This window comes from Muscardinus avellanarius (genome assembly GCF_963383645.1).
Source record: "Muscardinus avellanarius genome assembly, chromosome: 6".
Classification (NCBI taxonomy): Eukaryota; Metazoa; Chordata; class Mammalia; order Rodentia; family Gliridae; genus Muscardinus; species Muscardinus avellanarius.
In genome coordinates, this window is record NC_137791.1 from 63,709,573 (window position 1) to 63,734,654 (window position 25,082).

Here is a 25,082-nt window from a genome sequence, read left to right on the forward strand (position 1 = left end):
AGATACCATAAAAAAGGAAGTTTGGACTCATTAGAAAATAGATTGGTTTGTGAAGCGATCAGAATTATCCTGCAACATACTTAGTAATAACAAAAATATCAAGAAGAAAGGAGTTTATCAACTGTATGATAAAAATAATAATAGTAACTACAGCACTTATCATACAGATGAGGCTGAGGCTGTAGCTCAGTGGTAGAGCAGTTGCTTAGCATGTATAAGGCCCTGGGTTAAATGCCTAGCACCACCACCACATCAACAAAAAAGAATTGAAAAATGGGATGGAGAGGTGAGAAAAGTAGTTAAGAGAAACTTTTGGGTTCCCACCAACAGAAGCTTAGTGGTCAAGAGGTGGGTATGGTAGGTAGGTGTGGTGGCACAGTTTTGTAATCCCAGTACTTGGGAGGCTGATAGGAGGATGGGCAGGTTCAAGGCTAGCATGTGGTAATTTAGCAAGATCTTATTTCAAAATAAAATAGGGCTATGGGTCTAGATCAGAGGTAGAAAACTGATGGGACCAATCTCCAGCACCACTAAAAAAAAAAAAAAAAAAGCTGGGCTTGGACTTAACCTGCTGGGTTCAAATTCTGGTTCTCAAACTTACTAAATCTCTGAACATGGACAAATTCTACCACCCTCTTTTTTTCTTATGTCTGAAATGAGGAAAAAACTAATATCTATTTCATAGGATTATTATTAGGATAAAGGGTGGTAATAATAAGGTAATCGGTACAGGGTCTGACACAGAGTAAGCGATGAAAGTGCTGTAGTTGCTATTATTATTTTTATCATATTAGCTCTTATTGCTATTATTATATCTAGCTTACCTCAAACAAATATCATAATACTCATATAAGTACATGAAGATAAGAGCATAAGATAAAAGGCTTAAGAAACAACTAGAAGCCAGGAAAGGTGGTGCATGCCTGTAATCCCAGTACTTGGGAGGCGAAGATTACAGGTTCAAAACCAGCCTCAGCAATTTATCGAGGCTTTCAGCACTTAGTGAGGCTCTGAGCTATTTAGGGACACCCTATTTAAAATAAAACATAGCCAGGAGTGGTGGCACACACTTGCAACACCTGTGCTTCGGAGGCTGAGACAGGAGGATCCCACAGGTTCAAAGCCAGCCTCAGCTACTGAGTGAGGCTCTCAGCAACTTAGTGAGACCCTGATTCCAAATAAAATATAATATAGGTCTGGGAGTATAGCCTGGAGGTAGAAAGCCCCTGGGTTCCACCCCTAGTACCACCAATAAATAAATAAATAAATAAATAAATAAATAAATAAATTTTAAAAATGGGCTGGGTGTAGCTCAGAAGTAGCATGACTGTGGGCTCAATCCCCTGTACCAAAACAAAAACAATAATCCTATCTACTTGGGAGGGTAAGGCAAGAGAAATACAAGTTCAAGGCCAGCCTGGGAAACTTAGGGAGACCTTGTCTCAAAGAGGTATAAGCTCAGTGGTAAAGTGTCCCTGGGTTCAATCCCCAGTACCAAACACAAAAAAACTCAATGTAAATAAGGAAAGAGGGCAGGCTGAGACAGGAGGATCGTAGGTTCAAAGCCAGCCTCAGCAACTTAGGTTCGCAGCAACCTAGTGAGACACTGTTCCAAATAAAAAATAAAGTGGTATAACTTGGAGGTAGAATGCCTCTGGGTAGCCTGGCATGGTGGCACACGCTTGTAATCCCAGTGCTTGGGAGGCTGAGACAGGAGGATTGCACAGGTTCAAAGCCAGCCTCAGCTACTTAGTGAGGCTCTCAGCAACTTAGACCCTGTTTCCAAGTAAAATATAATATAGGCCTAAGAGTATAGCCCGGAGGTAGAAAGCCCCTGGGTTTTACTCCCAGGACCACAAAAAAAAAAAAAAAAGGAAAGTGGACACAATCTGAAATGGAGGTAGGATTAATCAGTATATAAAAGGCAGTAAAATAAAAATATGTATGTCTATTTTTTTTAAATGGGAGACAGGCTTATATGAAAGACAGAATGCTGTTCTAGAATGCAGGGAACTAAGCCCTACTCCCTCCTCTGCCATACATGTGGACTGCCATTAAGAATGACTTCTTCACAAATAAAGTACTTATGTTTGCTTTTTCTTCTTACTTTTGAAACAGGGTTTCGCTAAGTTGCTGAGGCTGACCTCAAACCTGTGAGTCTCCTGTCTCAGCCTCAGCAAGTACTGGGATTACAGGTGTGCCATCCTGCCTGTCTTGAGATGTAGTGGTGGACTCATGTAATACAGCAGTACTTACAGAGGAATTTTTTCTTTTCATCCAAAGTTAGCTTGTGGAAAGCCTTCCAAAACATCTTTATAGTAGGATGTGATCTGTGATATCCCTGATCATACTGTGAATTCTTGAGAAAGAGAGGGAGAAAAAATGTTTTTTTTAGGCAATATATAGATTTTTTAAAATTGGGGACATTTTAAGTATTACCTACCTTTTCAAATTGTTTCCAGTCATAATTAACATCTCCAATTGTTGCTGACATCAGTTCTTCAGGTTTGAAGTATCTAATTATCCTTCTGTCGCAAACTTTATAAAACCCTCTATGAAATTCCTCATAAACCACCTTCACTGAGATGTTGAAAATGTAATCAACACACTTAGAAACAAAGTCTTTCCTTGAGGGGAGGAGGAGGGGAAAGAAAAAGCCAATGACATACTTTACCAATGAGTAGAATGTTCTCTACTTTAATCTTTTTACCATTTCTATTGAGAGAAAAGTAAATTTCTTCTTGTATAGCACACAAACCTGTATAATGCATGACTATAAAAAGCTGGTTGGCTAGATGGGATGTGGTGATATATACCTATAACCCTAAAACTTGGGAGGCTGGGAACGGAGGATTGCAGGTTTGCAGCCAGCATCAGCAACTTAGCAAGATCTTAGCAACCTAGTGAGAACCTGTTTCAAAATTTAAAAAGGGCTGTGGGGTATAGCTTAGGATTTAGAATCACCCTGGGTTTCAAACTCCAACACCATAAAAAACAAAATAAAATAAAATATTGATCAGCTAGAAGAAGGAATCTTAGAATAAACAGAAGAATTAAGACTTTAAAGGGATGTTGGAGCTGAGACATGGAGGATAGCAGTTCGCGGACAGCCTCAGCTACTTAGTGAGGCCCTCTGCAACTCAGTGAGACCCGGTTTCAAAATAAGGAATAAAAAATAGGGCAGGGGGTGTAGCTCGGAGGTCAAATGCCCCTGGGTTCTATCCCCAGACCTGCAAAAAAATAAAAAAATAAAGGGACGTTGGGAGTGGTGGCACAAACCAGTAATTCCAGTACTTGAGGGCTGAGACAGAAGAACTACATGTTTGAAGCCAGCCTCAACCACTTAGCAAGACTCCCAGCAACTTAGCAAAACCCTGTTCCTTCCTTCCTTCCTTCCTTCCTTCCTTCCTTCCTTTCTTTCTTTCTTTCTTTCTTTCTTTCTTTCTTTCTTCCCTCCCACCTTTCTTTCTTTCTTTCTTTCTTCCCTCCCACCTACCTTCCTTCCTTTCTTTCTTTCTTTCTTTCTTTCTTTCTTTCTTTCTTTCTTTCTTTCTTTCTTTCTTTCTTTTCTTTTCTTTCTTGGTACTGGGGATGAACCCAGGGTCATACTATCTCTGAGCTACACCTCCAGATATCTCCCTCTCTTTTTTTTTTTTAATTAAAAAATATTTTGGGGGTCTGGGGATGGGACCCAGGGACATTCGACCTCCAAGCTACACCCCCTGCCCTAATTTTTTTTATTCTTTATTTTGAAACAGGGTCTCACTAAGTTGTAGAGGGCCTCACTAAGTAGCTGAGGCTGTCCGCAAACTGCAATCCTCCTGTCTCAGCCTCCCAAATGCTGGCATTACAAGTGTGTGCCACCCCGCCCAGCGCTCACTCTCTCTCTCTCTCTCTCTCTCTCTCTCTCTCTCTCTCTCTCTCTCTCTCTTTTGGTGGTACTGGGGATGGAAACCAGAGGCCTTCTACCTCTGGGCTACACTCCAACACCTATTTTTATATTTTTTTATTTGGAAACAGGGTCTCTTAAGCCAGCTGAGGCTGGCTTCGAACCTGCGTGATCCTCCTGTCTCAGCCTCCCAATTGGGGGGATTACAAGCATGTGCCACCATGCCCGGCTTTCTTTCTTTTTTTTTTTTTAACAGAGTCTTGCTAACTTGCTATACTGAGCCTAGAACCTGTGATCTTACTGTTTCAGTCTCCCAAGTACTAGGATTTCAGGCACGCACCACAATGCCCAGCTTTTATTTTTTATTTAGAAACAGGGGTTCTAGGCATGGTGGCACATGCCTGTAATCCTAGTAGTTGGGAGTCTAAGACAGGAAGATTGCAGATTTAGGCCAGCTGCATCAATTTAGCAAGACTTTCCTTATTAAAAAAAAAACAAACAAACAAACAAACAAACAACATAGGTTGTGAGATGTGGCTCAAAGGTACAATGCCTCTGGGGTACAATAACCAATGTGAATGAATGAATAAACAAATAAATAATAGTGCTGAGGGTGTAGCACAGAGGTAGAATGCTGCTGGGTTCAAGCCCCTGCACAAAACAACAACAACAAAATAATGAAGATTAAGATTTATTTTGCAGTTGGGCGTGGTGGCGCATGCTTGTAATCCCAGCATTTGAGCGGCTGAGACAAGAGGATCATGGTTCGCGGCCAGCCTCAGCTACTACTTAGTGAGGCCCTTTGCAACTCAGTGGACCCTGTTTCAAAATAAAGAATAAAAAATAGGGCAGGGGGTATAGCTCGGAGGTCAAATGCCCCTGGGTTTCATCCCCAGACCCGCCAAAAAAAAAAAAAAAAAAAAAGACATTTTGCAAGCCAGGTGTGGTGGCACACACTTGTAATCCCAGCATTTAAGCGGCTGAGACAGGAATCATGGTTCGCGGCCAGCCTCAGCTACTACTTAGTGAGGCCCTTTGCAACTCAGTGGGACCCTGTTTCAAAATAAAGAGTAAAATATAGGGCTAGGGTGTAGCTTGGAGGTAGAATGCCCCTGGGTTCCATCCACAGTACCGCAAAAAAAAAAAAAAAAAAAATTTATTTTGCTTTTGTTTTCTTCAGGGCAGTCAGGAGGCTTTCCAAAAATGCTAATCTGCATACAGATGTGCTTTGATTTATAGTGGGGGTACATTGCAATAAGCCCATTGTAAACTGAAAGCATCATAGGTTGAACATGCATTTAATACACCTAACGTACTGAGTGAGCATCAGACCTTAACCAGGCAGCTCACTGCGGAGGACTGGTGTTCCCTGCTGATCACGTGCCTGATCAGTAGCAGCCATTTGCAGCCCCTGCCTAGCATCAAAAGGGAACAGTGTACTGCATATCTCTAGCACAGAGAAACATCAAAATTCAGGATCTAAAGTATGATTTTTATTGAATGCATATCACTTTCATGTCGTTACAAAGTCCAAAAAATAAAATAAATAAATAAACAAAAAGGTCTGTAACCTGAGCTATTCAGGAGGCTGAGAAAGGAAGATCGCAGGTTACCCAGGCTCTGTCTCAAAATAAAAAAAGAAAAGAGGGCTGGAGATGTGACTCTGGTAAAGTGCTTCCTGGGTTCAACCCCCAGTATAGTGGGAGGAAAAAAGAGCCTCCTTTTGCAGGACTCAGCAGCCTCCTCCCCTTCCGTTTTCATCTCTCGCCATATTGGCTTTCAGTTCGCCCACCTTGCTATCTCTATCTGTAGGTAGTCCTACAATGTAAAGCATGTTATATTTCCTTGTTGTGGCGACTTCAACTTCTTTTTTCTTTTTTGATAATGGGGATTGAATCCAGGGGTTTTCTACCTCTGAGCTACATCCCCAGCCCTATTTTATTATTTTGAAACAGGGTCTCACTAAGTTGTGGAGAACCTTACTAAGTAGCTGAGGCTGGCCGTGAACCTGTGATCCTTCTGTCTCAGCCCCCCATATACCGGGATTGCAGGTGTACGCCACCAACTCTGGCTACCTGGCATCTTCTATCAGTCATCAGATTTCAGTATGAATGTGATGTTGTCAGGGTTGGTTCTTCTGTTTCTCTTCCTCTGCCCTTTCCCAACATGTCACTGTAAAAATGATTTCACAAGGTCTGACTTGCACTACAGGATGCAATTCCTACTACATGATGAATTTCTTCAGGGCAAGTGGTACAGTGTAGATATGGTTTGAATGTCTCCAAAGGCTTTATGCATTGGAATTTAATCCCCATTGTGAGGTATAAAGGGCTAGATTTTTTTACTTTTTATTTTTATTTTTTTGCAGGTCTGGAGATGGAACCCAGGGGCATTCAACTTCCGAGCTACACCCTCTGCCCTGTTTTTTTATTTTTTACTTTGAAATAGGGTCTCGCTAAATTATGGAGGGCCTCACTAGGTAGCTGAGGCTGTCTACGAACTGCAATCCTCTGGTCTCAGCCTCCGGAATACTGTGATTCCAAGCTGCCCCACCACGCCTGATTTTTTTTTTTTTTTTTTTGGTACTGGAGGTGGAACACAGAGGCTTTATGCCTCCAGGCTATCCTCCCAGACCTATTTTTTTAAAAATATATTTTATTTGGAAACAGGGTCTCACTAAGTTGCTGATAGCCTAAGTAGCTGAACCTGTGTGATCCTCCTGTCTTAGCCTCCCAAGCGTGGGGATTATAAGCGTGTGCCACCACGCTCAGCTAGAAAGTGTGTGTGTGTGTGTGTGTGTGTGTGTGTGTGTGTGTGTGTGTGTGTGTGTGTTTGGGGCTGAACATTGAACTCTGAGGCGTTCTACCTCTGAGCTACACACCCAACCTTTTTTTATTTTTTGTTTTGAAACAAGGTCTTTCTAAATTGCTGACCGTCTTGCTAAGTTTCTGAGGCTGGCTTCAAACCCTCAATTCTCCTGTCTCAGCTTCCCAAATACTAGGATAACAGGTATGCACCAACACACCACCAGCTAAGGGGCAAAAACTTAATCTGACTGTGGTTTTTACAGGTGGGGCTTTGGAAGGTGATTAAGATTAGAAAAAGTAAGCTGGAAACCGGGCATGGTGGCTCACTCTTGTAATCCCAGCATTTGGGAGACTGAGACTGGAGGATTATAGTTTGCAGACAGCCTCAGCTACTTAGTGAGACCCTCTGCAACTCAGTGAGACCCTGCTTCAAAATAAAGAATAAAAAATTGGGCAGGGGGTGTAGCTCAGAGGTCAAATGCCTCTGGGTTCCATCCCCAGACCCGCAAAAAAAAAAAAAAAAAAAAATAGGACTGGGGGTGTAGCTCGGAGGTACAATACTCCTGGGTTCGATCCCGAGTACCACCAAAAAAAAAAAAAAAAAAAAAAAATCATAGTGGAAACCCATGATAAAGTACTGACGGCATCTTTACAAGGGAGAGGGACTAGAGGAGACAAAGTACACGCGTCAGCTCGTGTCACGGGATGCTCTGAACAGACTTGGAATGCTATGGTATGTTAAGAAGGAAAATGTCACCAACATGTGCAGGGAGGGAGGAGGGGGAAGCGGGGTGGGATGCAGAGGGAAGTACACCAAGTGCTGTGTGTGAAAGTATCACTTTGAATCTCACTATGTTGTATACTTACAATGCACCAATAAAAGTATATGTAAAAAAATTTATCATCAGATGTGAGCCCCTGAAGCCCTATAACTATAAGCCAAAAAACTCTGTTCTTTTTTTTTCCCCCCATAAAGTTGCCCAGCTGGGTGTGGTGGTGCATGCTTGTAAGCCCAGCATTTGGGAGGTAGAGACCAGAAAATCGCAGTTTGCTGACAGACTCAGCTACTTAGTGGGGCCCTTCACAACAGAATGAGACCCTGTTTCAAAAATAAAAAAAGACCAAACAAACAAACAAACAAACTAGGGCTGGGGGTATAGCTCAGAGGTACAGTGCCCTTGGGTTCTTTCCCCAGTACTGTAAATAAAGAAATAAACAGCCGGGCGTGGTAGTGCAAGCTTGTAATCCCTGCGCTTGGGAGGCTGAGACAGGGGGATTGCGCAGGCTTGAAGCCAGCCTCGGCTGGTTTAGGAGACCCTGTTTCCAAATAAAATATAAAATAGGTCTGGGAGTATAGCCCGGAGGTAGAAGGCCTCTGGGTTCCATCCCCAGTACCACCAAATAAATAAATAAATAAAATAAAATAAGTTAAAATAAATAAATAAAGTTGCCCAGCTTCAGGTATTTCATCATAGGAATGGAAAATGGGCTAACAAAGCAGGGCTGTTACTGGAGACATTTTCAACAGAGGCATGATTGCCTCTCACTCTTTATTTTTATTTTTTGGTATTGAGGATTGAATCCAGTGGCATTCTACCTCTGAGCTATACTTCCAGCCCTATATATTTTATTTTTTTGAAACAGGGTCTAAGTTGTGGAGGATCTCATTAAGTTGCTGAGGCTGGCTGAGAACCTGTGATCTTCCTGTCGCAGCCTCCCAAGAACCGGGATGTCTCCCACCATTTAAGCAACTTTTGTGAAGTGGCCTATCTAAATCAACGCCTTTCTGCCCTCCCTGGTTACCAGTGCTGTGCTGGTAAATATTCAACAACTAGCTTTCTGAAAGAGCAGAGAAAAACAGAGAGAAACCTTATTCGTAGCATTTGCTGATTACTGTGGTGTAAATATTCCCGCCATGACTGATTTCAAGCTACTAAAGCTTTAATAATAAACTCAACATTTCTGAAAAATTAACAGCACTCACAAGTTGGTACCAGCTGGCTCTAGCATAAATTACCTGTAACCTTTTAGTCCCTTAATTGGTTTTAATTTTCTTCAGAGGGCTCATCCTTATCTGACATTACACATTTATGTATCATCTTTTTCAGTTTTTTTTTCACTGCTGTATCTCCAGTACATAGAATAGGGTATGGTACAGAATATGAACTCAAAAATATTTGTTAAATGACAGAAGCACTGAGTCATTTCTCCTTTTTCCTCTTCTCTTATCCTATAACCTATTTTGTTTGTTTGTGTGTTTGTTTGGTTTTGGTTTTGTGCTGAGGATTGAACCCAAAGGCATTCTACCCCTGGGCTACACTCTCATCCCTGTTTTATTTTTTATTTTAAAACTGGGTATTGCTAAATTGCTTAGAGTCTCACTAAGTGTGAGGCAACCTGCGCCTGTGTTTCTCCTGTCTCAGCCTCCCACTAACTGGGATCACTGTGCCACCATTCCCAGCTTTTCCTATAAACTTTATATCTTTCTAAAAGATAAGGAGCTAACATGATCATCTGAGAAGCTGAACTACACTTTAAAAGTATAGTCTTACAAACATTTTATCAATATTCAAAGCAGATATTCTAGGTCTTAAAACTTACTTGTTGGGCCAAAGAGTCTTGGCATACACCTGTAATCCCAGTACTTGGGAGGCTGAGACAGGCGGATCACAGGTTCAAAGCTAGCCTCAGCAATTTAGTGAGGCTGTCAGCAATTTAGCAAGACTCTATTATAAAACAAACAAACAAAAACAAACAAACAAACAAACCAATAAGGCTGCATGGTGACACATGCTTGTAATCTTCATACTTGGGAGGCTGAGTCAGAAGAAACTCAGTGAAGGCTGTCAACAATTTACTGAGACTGTGTTTCAAAATAAAAATAAAATAGGGCTGTGGATACAGTTCAGAGGTAGAATAGCCCTGGATTCAATCCCTAGTGCTGCAACAAACAAACAAACAAATAGGCTAGAGGTATGGCTTGATGGTAGAATGCTCCTGAGTTCAATCCCCAGCACACCCCCACACACACGTGTACACACACACATACACACACACCACCACCACCACCACCACCACCAATAACAACAACAACAACAACAACAACAACTTACTTGTTGGTTTGGTCCACAGGTACATTGATTCCATCTGAAATTAAACCAACATCCATTTGATCCCAGTTTATCTGTAACCAAAATGTATTCAGTACCAAGCATTACAGTAAGTCCAAATAATCAACCAACTGTGTCATTATTGCCAATATATTTTTCCTATAGAATTTAAAATAACTGGGGTAATTATTTTTATGTAGTTCATCCTTTTAAACACATACAAAAATTTTAAATCTAATACACTGAGTGTGGTGGCACATTTCTGTAATCTCTGTACTTGGGAAGCTGAGACAGAAGGATTGCAAATTTGAGGTCAGCCTCAGCCCCTTATCAAGCCCTTCAGCAATGTAATGAAACCCTGTTTCAAGATAAAAAATAAAATAGGGCCAGGGGTGTTGCTCAGAGAATCCCCTGGGTTCAATCCCCAGTACCAAAAAAGAAAAAAAAAATCAGTAAGTCAATAAAAATACCTGTCCTAACACATGTTGTATATAGGTGTCAAGCATAAATTACTGTTTAGTTGTTTACGTTACTTGAATAATTGCTATGTTTTTATGCAAGAGGCTATAGGTATAAGTTATCAAAGGGAACAAGTGGGGGAAAGTTCTGCTGTACAGAAGTAAAATATCTTTAAAAATGTGTATATCAAGTGGGGCCACATCTATAATCCCAGCTACTTGGGAGGCTAAGGTGGGATCATCTTTTGAACCCACGAGTTGGAGACCAGCCTGGGAAACAAGTACAAGCAGTAGCAAGAGCCTAAACAAGTATCTTAAGAAAAAAAATCTCAGTTGGGCATGAGGGTAGATGCCTGTAGTCCCAATACTTGAGAAACTAAAGCAGGAGGATTGAAGGTTTGAGGCCAGCCCTTAGTAATTTAGTGACACCCTGTTTCAAAATAAAAAATAAAGTAGGGCTGGGGGTATAGCCCAAAGGTAGAATGCCTCAAGGTCCAATTCTTAGTAATAAAATAAAATAAAATAAAATAAATCTGGGGGTGTAGCTCAGAGGTAGGATGCCCCTGAATTCAATCCCCAATACACACACACACACACACACACACACACACACACTCACACCCTCTAAAAATATTCTAAAGAGTATAGAATAAAATCTCAACTCTAAACAATAGTTTCAGAGAAAATGGATCACATATTTAAGATACTATAAAAATCATTTAAAAATCAGATTCAGCAGGGCGTGGTGGCACACGCTTGTAATCCCATCATTCGGGAGGCTGATTTCGGAGGATCGCGGTTCCCGGACAGCCTCAGCTACTTAGTGAGGCCCTCCGCAACTCAGTGAGACCCTGTTTCAAAATAAAGAATAAAGGCCAGGCGTGGTGGCACACGCTTGTAATCCCCGCGCTTGGGAGGCGGAGACAGGAGGATCGCACAAGTTCAAAGCCAGACTCGCTGGCTTAAGAGACCGTTTCCAAATAAAAATATAAAATAGGACTTGAGCGTGGTGGTGCACGCTTGTAATCCCAGCATTCCGGAGGCTGATTTCAGAGGATCGCGGTTCGCGGACAGCCTCAGCTACTTAGTGAGGCCCTCTGCAACTCAGTGAGACCCGGTTTCAAAATAAAGAATAAAAAATAGGACAGGGGATGTAGCTTGGAGGTTGAATGCCCCTGGGTTCCATCCCCAGACCCACCCCCCCCAACACACAAAATAAATAAATAAAATAAAATAGGTCTGGGAGTGTAGACCGGAGGTAGAAGGGTTTCCAGGAAACCCAGTACCACCAAAAAAAAAAAAAAAAAAGAATAAAAAATTGGGTAGGGGTTATAGCTAAGAGGTCAAATGCCTCTGGGTTCCATCCCCAGACCCGCAAAACCCCCACAAAAATAAATAAATAAATAAATTAATTAATATCAGATTCAGGCTGGAGATGTAGCTTAGGGGTAGAGCCTAAGCATGAGCAAGGTGGTTTGATCCTTAGCACTTCCAAGAGAGATAAATAAAAATAAAACAAAATACCCATCCTCTACACACACAGAGATTGAAGCTAAACTATAATCTGGCTTTTGTTGGTACTCACAGAAAAAAATGTGAAAAGATTTTCAGCATCACCAGATCCATCGTTTAGATGTTCCAAATGCCTAGTGAAAATTTTGGTTTAAAAAATTATATTTTTTGACCTTAGGAGATTTCAAAAGGAAAACATTTCAATGAAAAACAATTGTGAGCAATACAGAATGTACCAAACACTAAATTTCTTCTTCTTTATCTCCTCCTTTTTCTTCCTAGGGTAAACTGTTCTTATAATATGATTATTGGACCACCGCTACCCCATAGACACTGCTGTGTATTGTGAAAGTTACACAAAAGATCCCTTTCCCCTGCACCAGGGATTCTCGGCCAGGGATGATTCTGCCTCCCAGGGGACATTTGGTAAAGTCTGGAGACAGCATTGGTTGTCAAAATTAAGAGCCGGGCGTAGTGGTGCACGCTTGTAATCCCAGCATTCGGGAGGCTGAGACCTGGAGGATTGCGGTTCGCGGACAGCCTCAGCTACTTAGTGAGGCCCTCTGCAACTCAGTGAGACCCAGTTTCAAAATAAAGAATAAAAAATAGGGCAGGGGGTGTAGCTTGGAGGTCAAATACCCCTGGGTTCCATCCCCAGACCTGCAAAAAAAAAAAAAAAAAAAAAAAAAAAAATTAAGGAGAAGGTTGCTACTGGCATCTACTGAGTAGTGACCTCCAACGCTTTTAAAAATCCACAATGCCCAGGATAGCCCCCCATGACAAAAAATTAAATATTCAGGGGCTGGGAGTGTAGCTCAATGGAAGAGAATTTGCCTAATATACACAAGGCCCTGGGTTATATCCCCAGAACTAAAAAAAAAAAAAAAAAAAATTAAACATACAAAAATATCAATATTACCAAAGGAAAGACCACCTGCTTTAGTGTAGATCAAGCCAATTTATTCCACCACTAACAGTACATGAGAACATCTTTTTCCCCAATTTATTGTCGATCCTCTAAGAAAAATGTCAAACTATAAGCAAAATAATGCTTTTTCATTTTTATTCCCTCAATGGCTAGTGAAATTGACCATACCTTCATTTTTAGCTATGTAAATATATGCACTTACATAGCCATGTGTGTTTACAGTGTATGTGTGATGAGCCCATGTATATATAGTGTACTCTCCAAAATGACTATGTTCACTTGGATGAGGTCCAGAGCAGAGCTCTCTTTATTATATTAGTAAATCATTACAGAAACATTTGGCTTTTCTTCATTTTTGAAGGTTTACTCAACTGTAACTCATACTAAAATTCAAATTCATCTAAAGGGCATACAGCATTAAAATGAAAGACCCTGTCTGGGTATATCTCTGAGTGTAACATTATTTATTCCTAAACAGTGACTTAGTAGATGCAGTCTATAAAAGCAAATATATTTACTTACTTCCCCAATAAAGGACTGAGTTCTTTTAAGTCTTCCAATGATGGCTCTTTGTCCAAAAGTTTCTTATATAGAGCCAGTGGAAAACAAAGGTTGGCAACATTGAAATTGTATAGGGAAAGTCCACATAGCATCCCAAAGAGGAAGTATCTGTTCTTCTCAAATTTAGGCTGGAAAAGAGAAATATTAAAAAAATACCTACAGTATTATAAATAATTACACAAAGGGATAATTACATTCATAAAGAACATTTTTAGTTCCCTTTTCTAAAATTCTAAATTGGGATTATAGCTTTGTACCAACAGGCCTGGCTTAATAATTTAATTTTGTGGTCATTGCTTCCCTATTCATGTAGAAAAGCAACAGAAAGGAAGGGTATACTTTAGAAAAATTTTTTTGTGTGTGGTCCTGGAGATGGAACCCAAAGGCTTTCTACCCCTGAGCTACACTCCCAATCTTTTTCATATTTTATTTGGAAACGGGGTCTCACTAAGTTGCTGAGAGCCTCACTAGATAACTGAGGCTGGCTTTTAACCTGCTCGATCGTCTTGTTTCAGCCTCCCAAGTACTGGGATTATAAGTGTGCGCCACCATGCCTGGCTAGGGTGTACTTCTTCACTTCAGTCCGCATGAGGATTGTCAGATGAGTATCCCATGAGTGGCATCCCCTTCACAGTGCAGCTCATGAGGTGTGTGTTAACTGGGGCAAGCGTATGGGAGAGAAGGTACCTGAGGTTGCAGACCATGAAGGTCTGTGGAAGGGAAGAGTCCTGGTAAAGTTGGTACTACAGTTTGGATATGGTTTGGGTATGTGCTCCATGTGTTCATGTGTTGGAAGCCTGGGTCTCACTAAGTTGTGCTGGGCCTCATTAATTTGCTACGGCTTAGCTCACTCCTATCTCCTCCTCCCAGGTACTACAGGCATGCACCACCATGCTAAATTCTGACTTTTTTTTTTTTCTTTTTGTTACTAGGGATTGAACCTCTGAGCTCCATATTCAGCCCTTTTTACTTTTTACATTGATATAGGCTCTCACTAAGTTGCTAAGGGTCTTGCTAAATTTTTGAGTTTGGCCTTGAACCTGGGATCCTTCTGTCTCAGACTCACAAATACTGAGATTGCAGGTGTGTGCCACCATGCCCAAGTTCATTAACTCTCAAAAAAGTACAAAACCAGTCAGGTATAGTGGTGCACACCTATAATTCTAATACTTGAGCGGTCGAGACAGGAGGATCACAAGTTGATGGCCATTATCAGCAACTTAGTGAGGCCCTCTGCAACTCAGTGAGACCCTGTGTCAAAATAAAAAAATAAAATAGGTCTAAGGATATAGCTAAAAGGCAGAATGTTCCTGGGTTCAATCCCAGTACTACCCAAAACAAAAAAATGCAAGACCCCTTTTAGTATTTTTTTATATTCATTCATCTTTTCCCTCCTCCTCATCCCTATCCTTTAATATAACCATTAGAGAAACCAATTTCTTTTCAGAATTAAGAATTAGCTCTACAATTTTGTCAATAATTTCTCTTTTAAGTTAAAACACTCTAGAGTACTACTTCTCGAAGTTTAGGATCTACCCCAAATATTCATCTATCAGACACTAGATATACAAACTACAATATATCTCTATGACGGAATATTACTTTATAATAAAATACAAAGAACTATGGCTACATGCCACAACATCAGTGATTCTCAGCAGTTATACTGAGTGAAAAAAGACACTAACAATTACATTTTTGTTCCACTTACATACAATTCTAGAAAATTCAAACACCCTATAGTGATGAGAGCAGCTTAGAGCTGCCCAGGCACTGGGGGAGAGTTGTAAAAGGGAAGGATCAGAAAAGGATATGAGGATACATTTGGTGATGACAGATATGTTCATTATTTGATTGTGTTGAGAGTTTCATGGGTGTCCATATCAAAACTTACTGCAGCCGGGGCATGGTGTTGCATGCCTTGAATCTCAGTATTTGGGAGGTTGAGATAGGAGGATCACAGGCTCAAGGCCAACCTGTGCAACTTAATAAGACCTTATTTCAAAATAAAAATAATAAAATAGGGCTTGGGGTGTAGCTCAGAAGTAGAAAAGCCCTGGGTTCAACTCTAGTGCTACAACAAACAAGTTATCAAATTATAAATTTGTTTTTTAGTACTGGGTATTGAGCCCATGGGTGCTCCACCACTGAGTTACCTCCCTGGCCCTTTTGAGACAGGGTCTGAGTTGTCCAGGCTGGCCTTGAACTTGTGATCCTGCTGCTTCAGCCTTCCAAGTAGCTGGGATTACAGGCATGTGCCACTGAACCCAGTGAAATCGGACACTTTAAATATGTATAGTTGATTATACCTCAATTATACTTCATTAATGCTGTTTAAAAAATTAAACTTGCTTGAACTTGGGTATCTTGCATAACCCATGTTCTACCTCTGTAGGCCTGGCATAGGGTCAGCGATTCTGCTTTTCTACACGATGCAAGTGATGCCATAGCAGCTATTATGAGTCCTATTCAAACTAGGGGTTGCAAGTCTCATATAAGCCAATTTTACATTATTAATGGTTTTCATTACAGTATAACATATCTAGAGACTTTGAGAAATGAAATGGCTTACATCGACAGGAAACCACATGCAGGAACCTTCTTCAGGATACATGAACATCCCACAGTTGGGGTTGGTCATCTCTTCAAATATACAGTGGAAGAACTCTGCACTGACCCCTCCAGCCTCAGCACGAATTTCATTAATAAATTCAACCTAAAAAAAGAGAACATGTTCCCAGGCTCCAATTCAAACACCAAGCTTTGATTTTTAAGGAGAAGTGTTAAACCACAAATGATCATTCCTATGGTTATCACAATTACCAGAAGCATCACCCCTTACTCTCTTATAATCTAACTTCCCTCAGTTTGTTTCTGAGCATGGATCCTCTAGACTGCCTCATGGAAGTCCAGGGGAAGGGGGACTCTAGCAAGACTTAGCATTTGCCAACTATGTTGACCAGTGTCATGAACCAATTGTGTGTGTTTGAGAGGGGAGGTACTGGGGATTGAACCCAGGGGCATTCTATCTCTGATATGTATCCCCATCCCTATTTTGCTTTTTATTTGGAAAGAGGGTCTTGCTACATTGCTGACAGTCTTGCTAAAATTCTAAGGCTGGCTTTAAACCTGAAATCCTCTTGTCTCAGTTTCCCAAGTACTGGGATTATAGGCATGCACCAATGTGCCTGGCCTTAAGCCAAATTTGGATGTGCTACAAACATGAATACATTTACCAAGTTATTCTATCTTGTTGTCTGTCTTCATCTTGTCTTTCAGACTTCACAGCCTTGGCTGCAGTTAACAGCTATTTGGTTGCTCTTCCTCTGTCCTTATTAGGGCTTCCACTAAACAGCCATCCTGGGCACGAAACCAGCAAGGACTATGAGACCTGATTGTCCATGGAATCTCATGTGAGAAATGAGTATTAACAGTCCCTCCTTTTAAAGCTCCCTCTATCTTTGGGCTTTATGGCTGAACTTGGTTTTTTCCCCATACCTCTCTATTCTTTTTCTACTTCCTTTCTAGCTAATTTTCTTGTGTGTGTGTGTGTGTGTGTGTGTGTGTGTGTGTGTGTGTACATATGTGCATGATAAGCAAGTATTCTACCACTGAGCTACACTCTCAGCCCATGTCTTTTTAATATAAGTATTCCTAAGCTTCCTTGTATGTATGTATGTATGTATATACTAGAATTACAAGTGTGCCCCACCTTGTCTGGTGCTTTCTTGTATTTTTGTTCTCTTCCTACTCTGTCTAAAAGAACTGAGAGAACTTATCTACTGATATTTTATAAAACTCATTGGCCACAGACCTGCATGTTCAAGGCCTTGCATTCCCTTCTGGATATCCTCCTCCTTCTCCTCCTCCTCCTCCTCCTCCTCCTCCTCCTCTTCCTCCTCCTCCTTCCTCTTCCTCTCCTCCTCCTCCTCCTTTTTTTTTTTGCAGTACTGGGGATGGAACCCAGGGGCATTCTACCTTCAAGCTACACCCCCAGCCCTTTTTTTATTCTTTATTTTGAAACAGGGTCTCACTGAGTTGCAAAGGGCCTCACTACATAGCTTAGGCTGTCTGCGAACTACGATCCTTCAGACTCAGCCTCCCAAATCCTGGGATTACAGCATGTGCCACCATGCTTGGCTCAAATTTACTTCTTATTTCTAAATTTTTGCTTCTTATTTTCTAAATTAACTAGAAAGTGTGCCTTTGCTACCGTCAGGACTCAGTCATAATAAGCCCTGACAATATTGCCATGTTTAGAGTCTATATTTTGATGGGACATGTCTTGAAGTTTACTTTCTTATTTCTTGGTCATCTTCTGTAAATAATTATCTACTGATTTCATTACAATCAAGATATAAAGAAAATAGGTGCAAAGGGAGTCATACAACTAGAAAGTCTGACTTATGAAGTAGCTTCTTTGTTTTCCATTAAAGTCTCATGTTAGAAGACATCCCTGTCCTATCAGAATCCTACCCTCCAGATTATGGTTTCTTCTCTGAAAGCCTAATTCTTCCTTTCATGGGAAAGGTATCAGGAAGACTCCCTCCCTTTCGTATAAACTCTACCGTTCACCTATAGAGTTACTCATTTGTATATCCTGAACAGGGAAAATGATCTGAGGTACCACACAATAAAAACACCAGGGCACCCACAAAAGATGAAATGAAGGATGGCTGAAATTGAAACCCAGATCGCAGAAGGTCTTGAACTAAAACTAGAGCCAATTTGTAGGAAAAGTGTTTATTCCACTTGCAGCTTGTGGATTGCTTGAAGAGCCCCCATTTTTTTCAGCCCGTATCTTTTTTTGTGTGTGTGTACTAGGGATTGGACCCTGGGTAGTTCTACCTCCAAGCTAAACCCCATTTCTTTTTATTTATTTAATCTGTTTTGGAACAATATCTGGCTAAGGCTGGCCTTGCAGTTGTGATTCTTCTGTCTCAACCTCCCAAGCAGTGGGATTACAGGTGTGCATCACCATGCTTGGCTCATCAATCCTTTTTTGTTGTTGTTGTTGTTGTTGTTTGGTGGTACTGGGGATGGAACCCAGGGGCCTTCTACCTCCGGGCTATACTCTCAGACCTATTTTATATTTATATGGAAACAGGGTCTCTTAAACCAACTGAGACTGGCTTCGAACCTGTGCGATCCTCCTGTCTCAGCCTCCTAAGCACCACCACGCCCGGCTTTCATCAGCCTTTTTTTTTTTTTTTTTTTTTTGGTGGTACTGGGGTTCCTGGAAACCCTTCTACCTCCAGGCTACACTACCAGACCTATTTTTTACTTTTTTATTTGGAAACAGGGTCTCTTAAACCAGCGCGGCTGGCTTCGAACCTGCACGACCCTCCTGTCTCCGCCTCCCAAGTGCAGGGATTACAAGCGTGCGCCACCATGCCCGGCTTCATCAGCCCTTCTTGATTCGTATCTTTTGCTTGTGATTTTGCAGTTCTTCCTATTGAAGAGGTTGAATAATATATTTTCCCATCCCTTGACTAGGGTATATCCATGAGACTTCTTCGAAGCAGTATTTGTTGAGTATTTGTTGCTATCTTGACCCTCTAGCAATGCTGTGAGAAGAAGGTGCTTGCTGATTCCAGGAGGAGGATGAAGGACTTAAAAAGCCTAGCATACCTAGCATAGACCAGCCAATCCATAGCCAACTTTCAGACATGTAAACAAATGCACATATTAGTTGGGCTGGAGATGTAGCTCAGTGGTAGAGCTCCTGTCTAGCATGCACAAAGCCCTGGATTGGATGTGCAACACTACAAAAACAAGAAAAATCACCACTACCAAAAATCTGCAAAACCACCCCAGTGAGTCCAGCCTAGGCCGGTAGATCCTTAGACGAACTGCATATTTATATAGAATAAATTATTGTTATTTTAAGTCATTGAGTAGCATTCATCATATACGATTGTTTGTAACCATCAATAACTAAGAGAGAACTCATACCCAGTGTGTAATGAAACATCCCATTGCTGTTCTCTGAAGGGCAAAAAGGAAATTCTGAAAACCATAAGACTGACAACCACAGTTACATATGCAGGCTTTTGAAAGAGACTTTGTCACATTATGTGACTGTTACCTCCCATAGCATTAAAAATTGTCAGTGAGGTGTTTTATAGTACCGTTAATAATTTCCAAAGGTCAGTGTCTTCAACTTGGCTTAACTGACGTAGAGTATCTTCAACCAGGTGACTTCGTCTTACTTTAAGTTTTAATGACTGTGATTCATTCATTACATTTTGCCATAAAAAACAGTTATTTTCCATATATCGCCACTAGAAAAAGAAACATTTAGTTAGTTTCTCCTTTTGATCTCTAGAAATGCTACTGTCACTGCTGCCTCCTCTTCCCCCCTCTTTCTCTGTCTCTTCTTCCTCCTCCTTCTGCCATTTCTCCTCTCCTTTTTCTTTGTGGTGCTGGGGATAGAACCAAGGGCATTCTACCTCTGAGCTATAACCCAGCCCTATTTTATTTTTTATTTGGAAACAGGGTCTCACTAAGTCACTGAGGCTGGCCTTGAACCAGCGATCCTCCTGTCTCTGCCTCCCAAGTAGTGAGAGTATAGGCATGAGCCACCATTCCTAGCTGTTTAATACTTTTAATGAAGCATATTTTGTGTAACATGCACTTAACCCTAACTGCCATTGTTATATGACTGATGTTATAATTGAAAAAAAGGGACAGTGTATCTATAGTGTGGAAGTTAAAGTGATAGTAGTCTTCTACTCATGTACAAGAAATTAGTCACCTCAGATGAACAGCTGGGTAATTAAAACCACCTCAGGTTACTTGTTGCAATAAACATGATGCTTAAAGGCAATACTGGTATTCAACATCCTGAGACATCCATTTATCACTGTCCTTAAGAAACATTGTCAGCACCATAAATCTCAGAAATATAAGAGCAGTTTAGAAACTCTGGGATAACATTGGCTATAGGAAGAGATGAGAGGAAATTGCTCAGAGAAGAGCCCTGTTCTTTAGATAACCACGATCCCACCATCCACTATGCAACTTGCTTTAGAACTCTCTAAAAATATGCAAACACTTGGTCTCCTTTAGCATTGCTCCCAATCAATCTACATAGTTTATTTTTAGCGTTTCTGAATTCTCAACATCCCTTTACCACTTTAGTCTCCAATATTGTTTTTGCTGAATTCCTTTGGATGAGAAAAGTAGTGATGGAAGCCAGGGCTGATGGTACATATCTGTAATCCCAGTACTTGGGAGGCTGAGACAAAAGGACCACTGGATTGAAACCAGCCTCAGCAACTTAGTGAGACCCTTTTTCAAAATAAAAAATAGTACTGGGGTTTGGTTTGAGAGTAAAATGCCCCTGAGTTTAATCCCCAGTAACATACTCCCACACACAAAAAGAACAGAATATAATGATGGATTTGCTATCCTTGCTTTGACCTTCAACCCTTCAATGGCTTAGTATAATAGAAGAACTAAAAAGGAGCACTTAGGACTCATACATCCTTGTAGCATTCTTGGGGACTGTCCTACAATAGTGACAGCAACATCAATGGTGATAAGCCCATGTTAACTTCCTACGAGCATCTCAGAGTAGGGTGAATGTGGCTCTAGGCTCTGGAATCCCCAGCACTCGATCTCTGTCATCACTGTGTGGTGAAAAGTATGTACTTGATTCCACTAATTTCTTGTTTTTTTTTCTTGAGTTGTTTTTTTTGTTTGTTTGTTTTTGAAAGAAGATCTATAAGGTTTATAGGGAAACAGAACCAGCTGCATCTCTGGTCCTTTCTGGCGGTGGCTCATTTCCTGAATCCAGGAGTCTGCAGATCTGAGATGTTTCAGCCACACTGACTGTAGGGTAGCATGTTTACAGGCTCTGATGACAGAGTGGCCTGCAGTGTCCTCCACTAACTCCAGAGGGGAAAGTGTCTGTGACTTTTCCTACCTAAATTGGATACTTGCACCTTAGATTTAAGCTTCCCTTCCTGTTCTCTCTGTATTAATTTTCCCTTTCTATATTTATGCATTTGAATTGGCAATTTAGTTTGAAGCTTACAGTTTTGACTTTGTATATCATCTTTTTGGAGAACATAGTGGTGAAGTTTGCTTTGCAACCTCACTTATGAGAACTACCACAAAAGCTGGGCATGGTGGCTCATCCCTGCAATCTCAGCAACTATGGAAGGAGGCAGGATTGCAAGTTCAAGTCCACCCTTGGTAACTCAGGGTGACTCTGTCTCAAAATAAAAAATAAAAAAAAAAAACAACTAAAAAGGCTGGGGATTTAGGTTAGTAGTAAAACACCCCTGAGTTTGAGCCCCAATGAGCGAGCGAGAAGAGAGAGAGAGAGAGAGAGAGAGAGAGAGAGAGAGAGAGAGAGAGAGAGGGAGGGAGGGAGGAAGGGAGGGAGGGAGAGAGAACGAACAAGCTACCTGGGTCCACTGTCCACTCACTGACAGATCAGATAGAGAGAAAAATTGCGGTGGAAGAAATTTCTACAGAAGAAAGAACTTGTTTAAGGGAAATTTACACAGAAGTTAGCTTTGGTCAGGGAAGACCTAACCTATTGTTTCCCTTTGCTAGGGCTATTAAAAAAATAAAAGCAGAAAGGATGTGATCAAACTTATCAACAGACTGTTGACAGACAAAAATAACAGCTAGAGGGAGTGTCCTTATCTATAGAATGCTATTAGCAGGATACACCTGTGTCTAGGTTGCTAAACAAACCCAGGTGGGATCTACAGACTTATGGGGCATGGCACATTGGCAAATGTCACATAAACTAGCATGTAAATAATAGAGTATAAAAAGGAATGCTCTGTAACTGAAATGGCTCCTTTTGTGGATATGGTACCCCAAACCTCTCTACATTTCACCCAGATGCCCAGCATTTGAATTACTAGTAAGAGTCAACAATAGGTCTGATTTTAGAATATGGCAAGTCTATAAAGTACAAAAAACACATATAAGTGGATATAAACTTTTTCTAAATGAAGGACTTAGAAAATAAGTCTCAGCAATAAAAAAAATAGGTTTGGAAAATCTTTAGTCTAACATCTAGAGGAATGAGCATTACATATACCTACCTTAACACAAAGGCTAATGGTAATAAAAAAAAAAAATAAAATGAAGCCGGGCGTGGTGGTACACAAGTGTAATCCTAGCATTCAGGAGGCTGAGATTGAGGATCATGGTTCACAGACAACCTCAGCTACTTAGTGAGGCCCTCTGAAAATTAGTGAGACCCTGTTTCAAAATAAAGAATAAAGCCGGGTGTGGTGGCGCACACTTGTAATCCCCGCGCTTGGGAGGCGGAGACAGGAGGATCACGCAGGTTCGAAGCCAGCCGCTTGCTCTGGCTTAAGAGACCCTGTTTCCAAATAAAAATATAAAAATAGGTCTGGGAGTGTATCCCGGAGGTAGAAGGGCTTCCAGGAACCCCAGTACCACCAAAAAAAAAAAAAAAAAAGAATAAAAAATAGGACAGAGGGTATAGCCCATGGGTTCCATCCCAAGACCTACAAAAAAAAAAAAGAAATGTAATTATTCTGTAGGAATAATAAAACCGCAAAAAAGAAGCAGAAGGGTAAGAGTAAGGGAAAGAAAGAACAAACCCAATGACTGACTCGGGCATTGTCTTGGAATAAAAGAATAGCAGATGGAGCACATAAACCCAGCTCTAAGAAGCTTATTAAGAAGATATAAAAATTCAAAGACTGACACTAAAAACACAAGAGTAACTAAAACTGAAAAGGGGAATGGAGAGATGGCAAAAGAAAAGAACAGCTTCCTAGATAGTTTCAGTATTGCTCACAGTGGAAAACAATATTATCTAAAGAAAGTGAAGACTAGGATACTTAATGATGTGAAATGCAAACTAAAATTAAGATTAAATGTAACTAACTTATTAAACTGGCAAAGATCACCAAACGAGAGCACATGAAAGATGACTCCATACATTGCTGGTAGGACATAAATTGGTACAGACTCAATATAAAATAATCTGACACCATTTAAAAATTAGAGAGACAGGATTAAACATTACTCTGCTTTGCTACGCAAATGGTTAGTAACCATTTTAGGGCAACCAAATAGCCTGACAAATGAGGTCAGAACTTCCAGTTAATGACTTTGGTAGGAATAATAAGATTAGAAATATTGCCATAGTGTAAACCTTAGCAAAAAGAATACATAAAATTGTCAACTAATTTGTCTATCTGTATAATAGTTTAAAATAAACCAGGCATGGTGGTACATGCCTATAATCCCAGTATCTGGCCGGCAGAGACAGGAAGATCGCTGGTCCAAGGCCAGCCTCAGCAACTTAATGAGACCCTGTTTCAAAATAAAAACAGCCAGGCATGGTGGCATATTCTTGTAATACCCTTGTGCTTGGGAGGCAGAGACAGGAGGATCAAGCAGGTTCAAAGCCAGTCTCAGCTGGTTTAAGAGACCCTGTTTCCAAATTTAAAAAAAAATAATAAAATAGGTCTGAGAGTGTAGCCCGGAGGTAGAAGGCCCCTAGGTTCCAACCCCAGTACCACCAAAATAAATAAATAAATAAGCAAATAAATAAATAAGTAAATAAATAAATAAATAAATAAATAAATAAAGGCTGGGTGTGTAGCTCAGAGGTAGAATGCCCTTGGGTTTAATCCTCAATACCACTAACACACATACACACATGCTCAAAAGATTGACAAGAAACACTAAATGGACTAGAAATAAGATACTAAGACTCTGGTTTCCCTCCCTCCCTTCCCTGGCCCTTCCTTTTTCTGGTCCCTTCCTCTCTCTTCTCTCTTCCCTTTTCTTCTCTCTTTCCTCCTTCCCCTCTCCCTTATTCTTTCCTTTTCCCTACCCAATAAAAGAAAGAAAGAAAGAATACTGGACTAAAGTATAGAAAGGCAAAAGGAAATTGGGCCTGGGGTTTGCTTTCAAATACTTCATTCAGCCGGGCGTGGTGACGCACGCTTGTAATCCCCGCGCTTGGGAGGCGGAGACAGGAGGAACCCACAGGTTCGAAGCCAGCCTCAGCTATTTAGTGAGGCTCTCAGCAACTTAGTGAGACCCTGTTTCAAAATAAAATATAAAAATAGGTTTGGGAGTATAACCCAGAGGTAGAAAGCCCCTGGGTTCCACCCCCAGTACCACAAAAAATAAATAAATAAAATAATAAAATAAAATACTTCATTCAGCCAGGGTGTGGTGGCAAATGACTGTAATCTCAGTACTTGGAAGTCTGAGACAGGAAGATAACAGATTCCAGACCAGCCTCAGCAATTTAATGAGGCCCTCAGCACTATAGCAAGATTAGAAAATTTAAAATGATAAAAAAAAACATTCAGCAAAAAAAGAAAAAATAACACCTAAAAAATATAGATAATGAAAGTCTGGTAAAATGTTGGTAATTGCTGAATTTTGGTGTGGGAATTCCCACACCTTTATTTATTTATATCTATCCATCTACTTATCTACCTATTTGCCTATTTATTTTATTTTTGTAAACCTAGGAATTGAACCCAGGGGCCTTCTACCTCCAAGTTATACCTAGACCTTTTAATTTTATTTTATTTTATTTTGTGGTACTTGGATGGAACCCAGGGGCTTTCTACCTCTGGGCTACACTCCCAGACCTATTTTATACTTTATTTGAAAACAGGGTCTCACTAAGTTGCTGAGAGCCTCACTAAATAGCTGAGGCTGGCTTCGAACCTCCTGTCTCAGCCTCCCAAGTGCTGGGATTACAAGCATGTGCCACCACTCCAGGCTTATCTTTTGTTTTGAAATAGGGTCTCTCTCACTAGGTTGCTGAGAGTCTCACTAAATTGC

The 25,082-nt window shown here is 40.7% G+C and overlaps 1 protein-coding gene across 1 annotated transcript in view; it reads right to left on the reverse strand.

The window, feature by feature from the left end:
- Positions 1–25,082, reverse strand: part of LOC308264058 (putative E3 ubiquitin-protein ligase HERC6) — a gene marked incomplete at both ends in the record, with an annotated part of 70,537 nt that overhangs the window by 776 nt on the left and 44,679 nt on the right. Inside the window, 8 exons of the mRNA XM_080697201.1 lie at positions 2,257–2,359; positions 2,444–2,627; positions 9,810–9,880; positions 12,100–12,181; positions 13,227–13,393; positions 15,838–15,981; positions 19,397–19,549; positions 21,018–21,191. Of these exons, the coding sequence (XP_080553327.1) occupies positions 2,257–2,359; positions 2,444–2,627; positions 9,810–9,880; positions 12,100–12,181; positions 13,227–13,393; positions 15,838–15,981; positions 19,397–19,549; positions 21,018–21,191 (1,078 nt within the window). The remainder of the gene's footprint in view (positions 1–2,256; positions 2,360–2,443; positions 2,628–9,809; positions 9,881–12,099; positions 12,182–13,226; positions 13,394–15,837; positions 15,982–19,396; positions 19,550–21,017; positions 21,192–25,082) is intronic.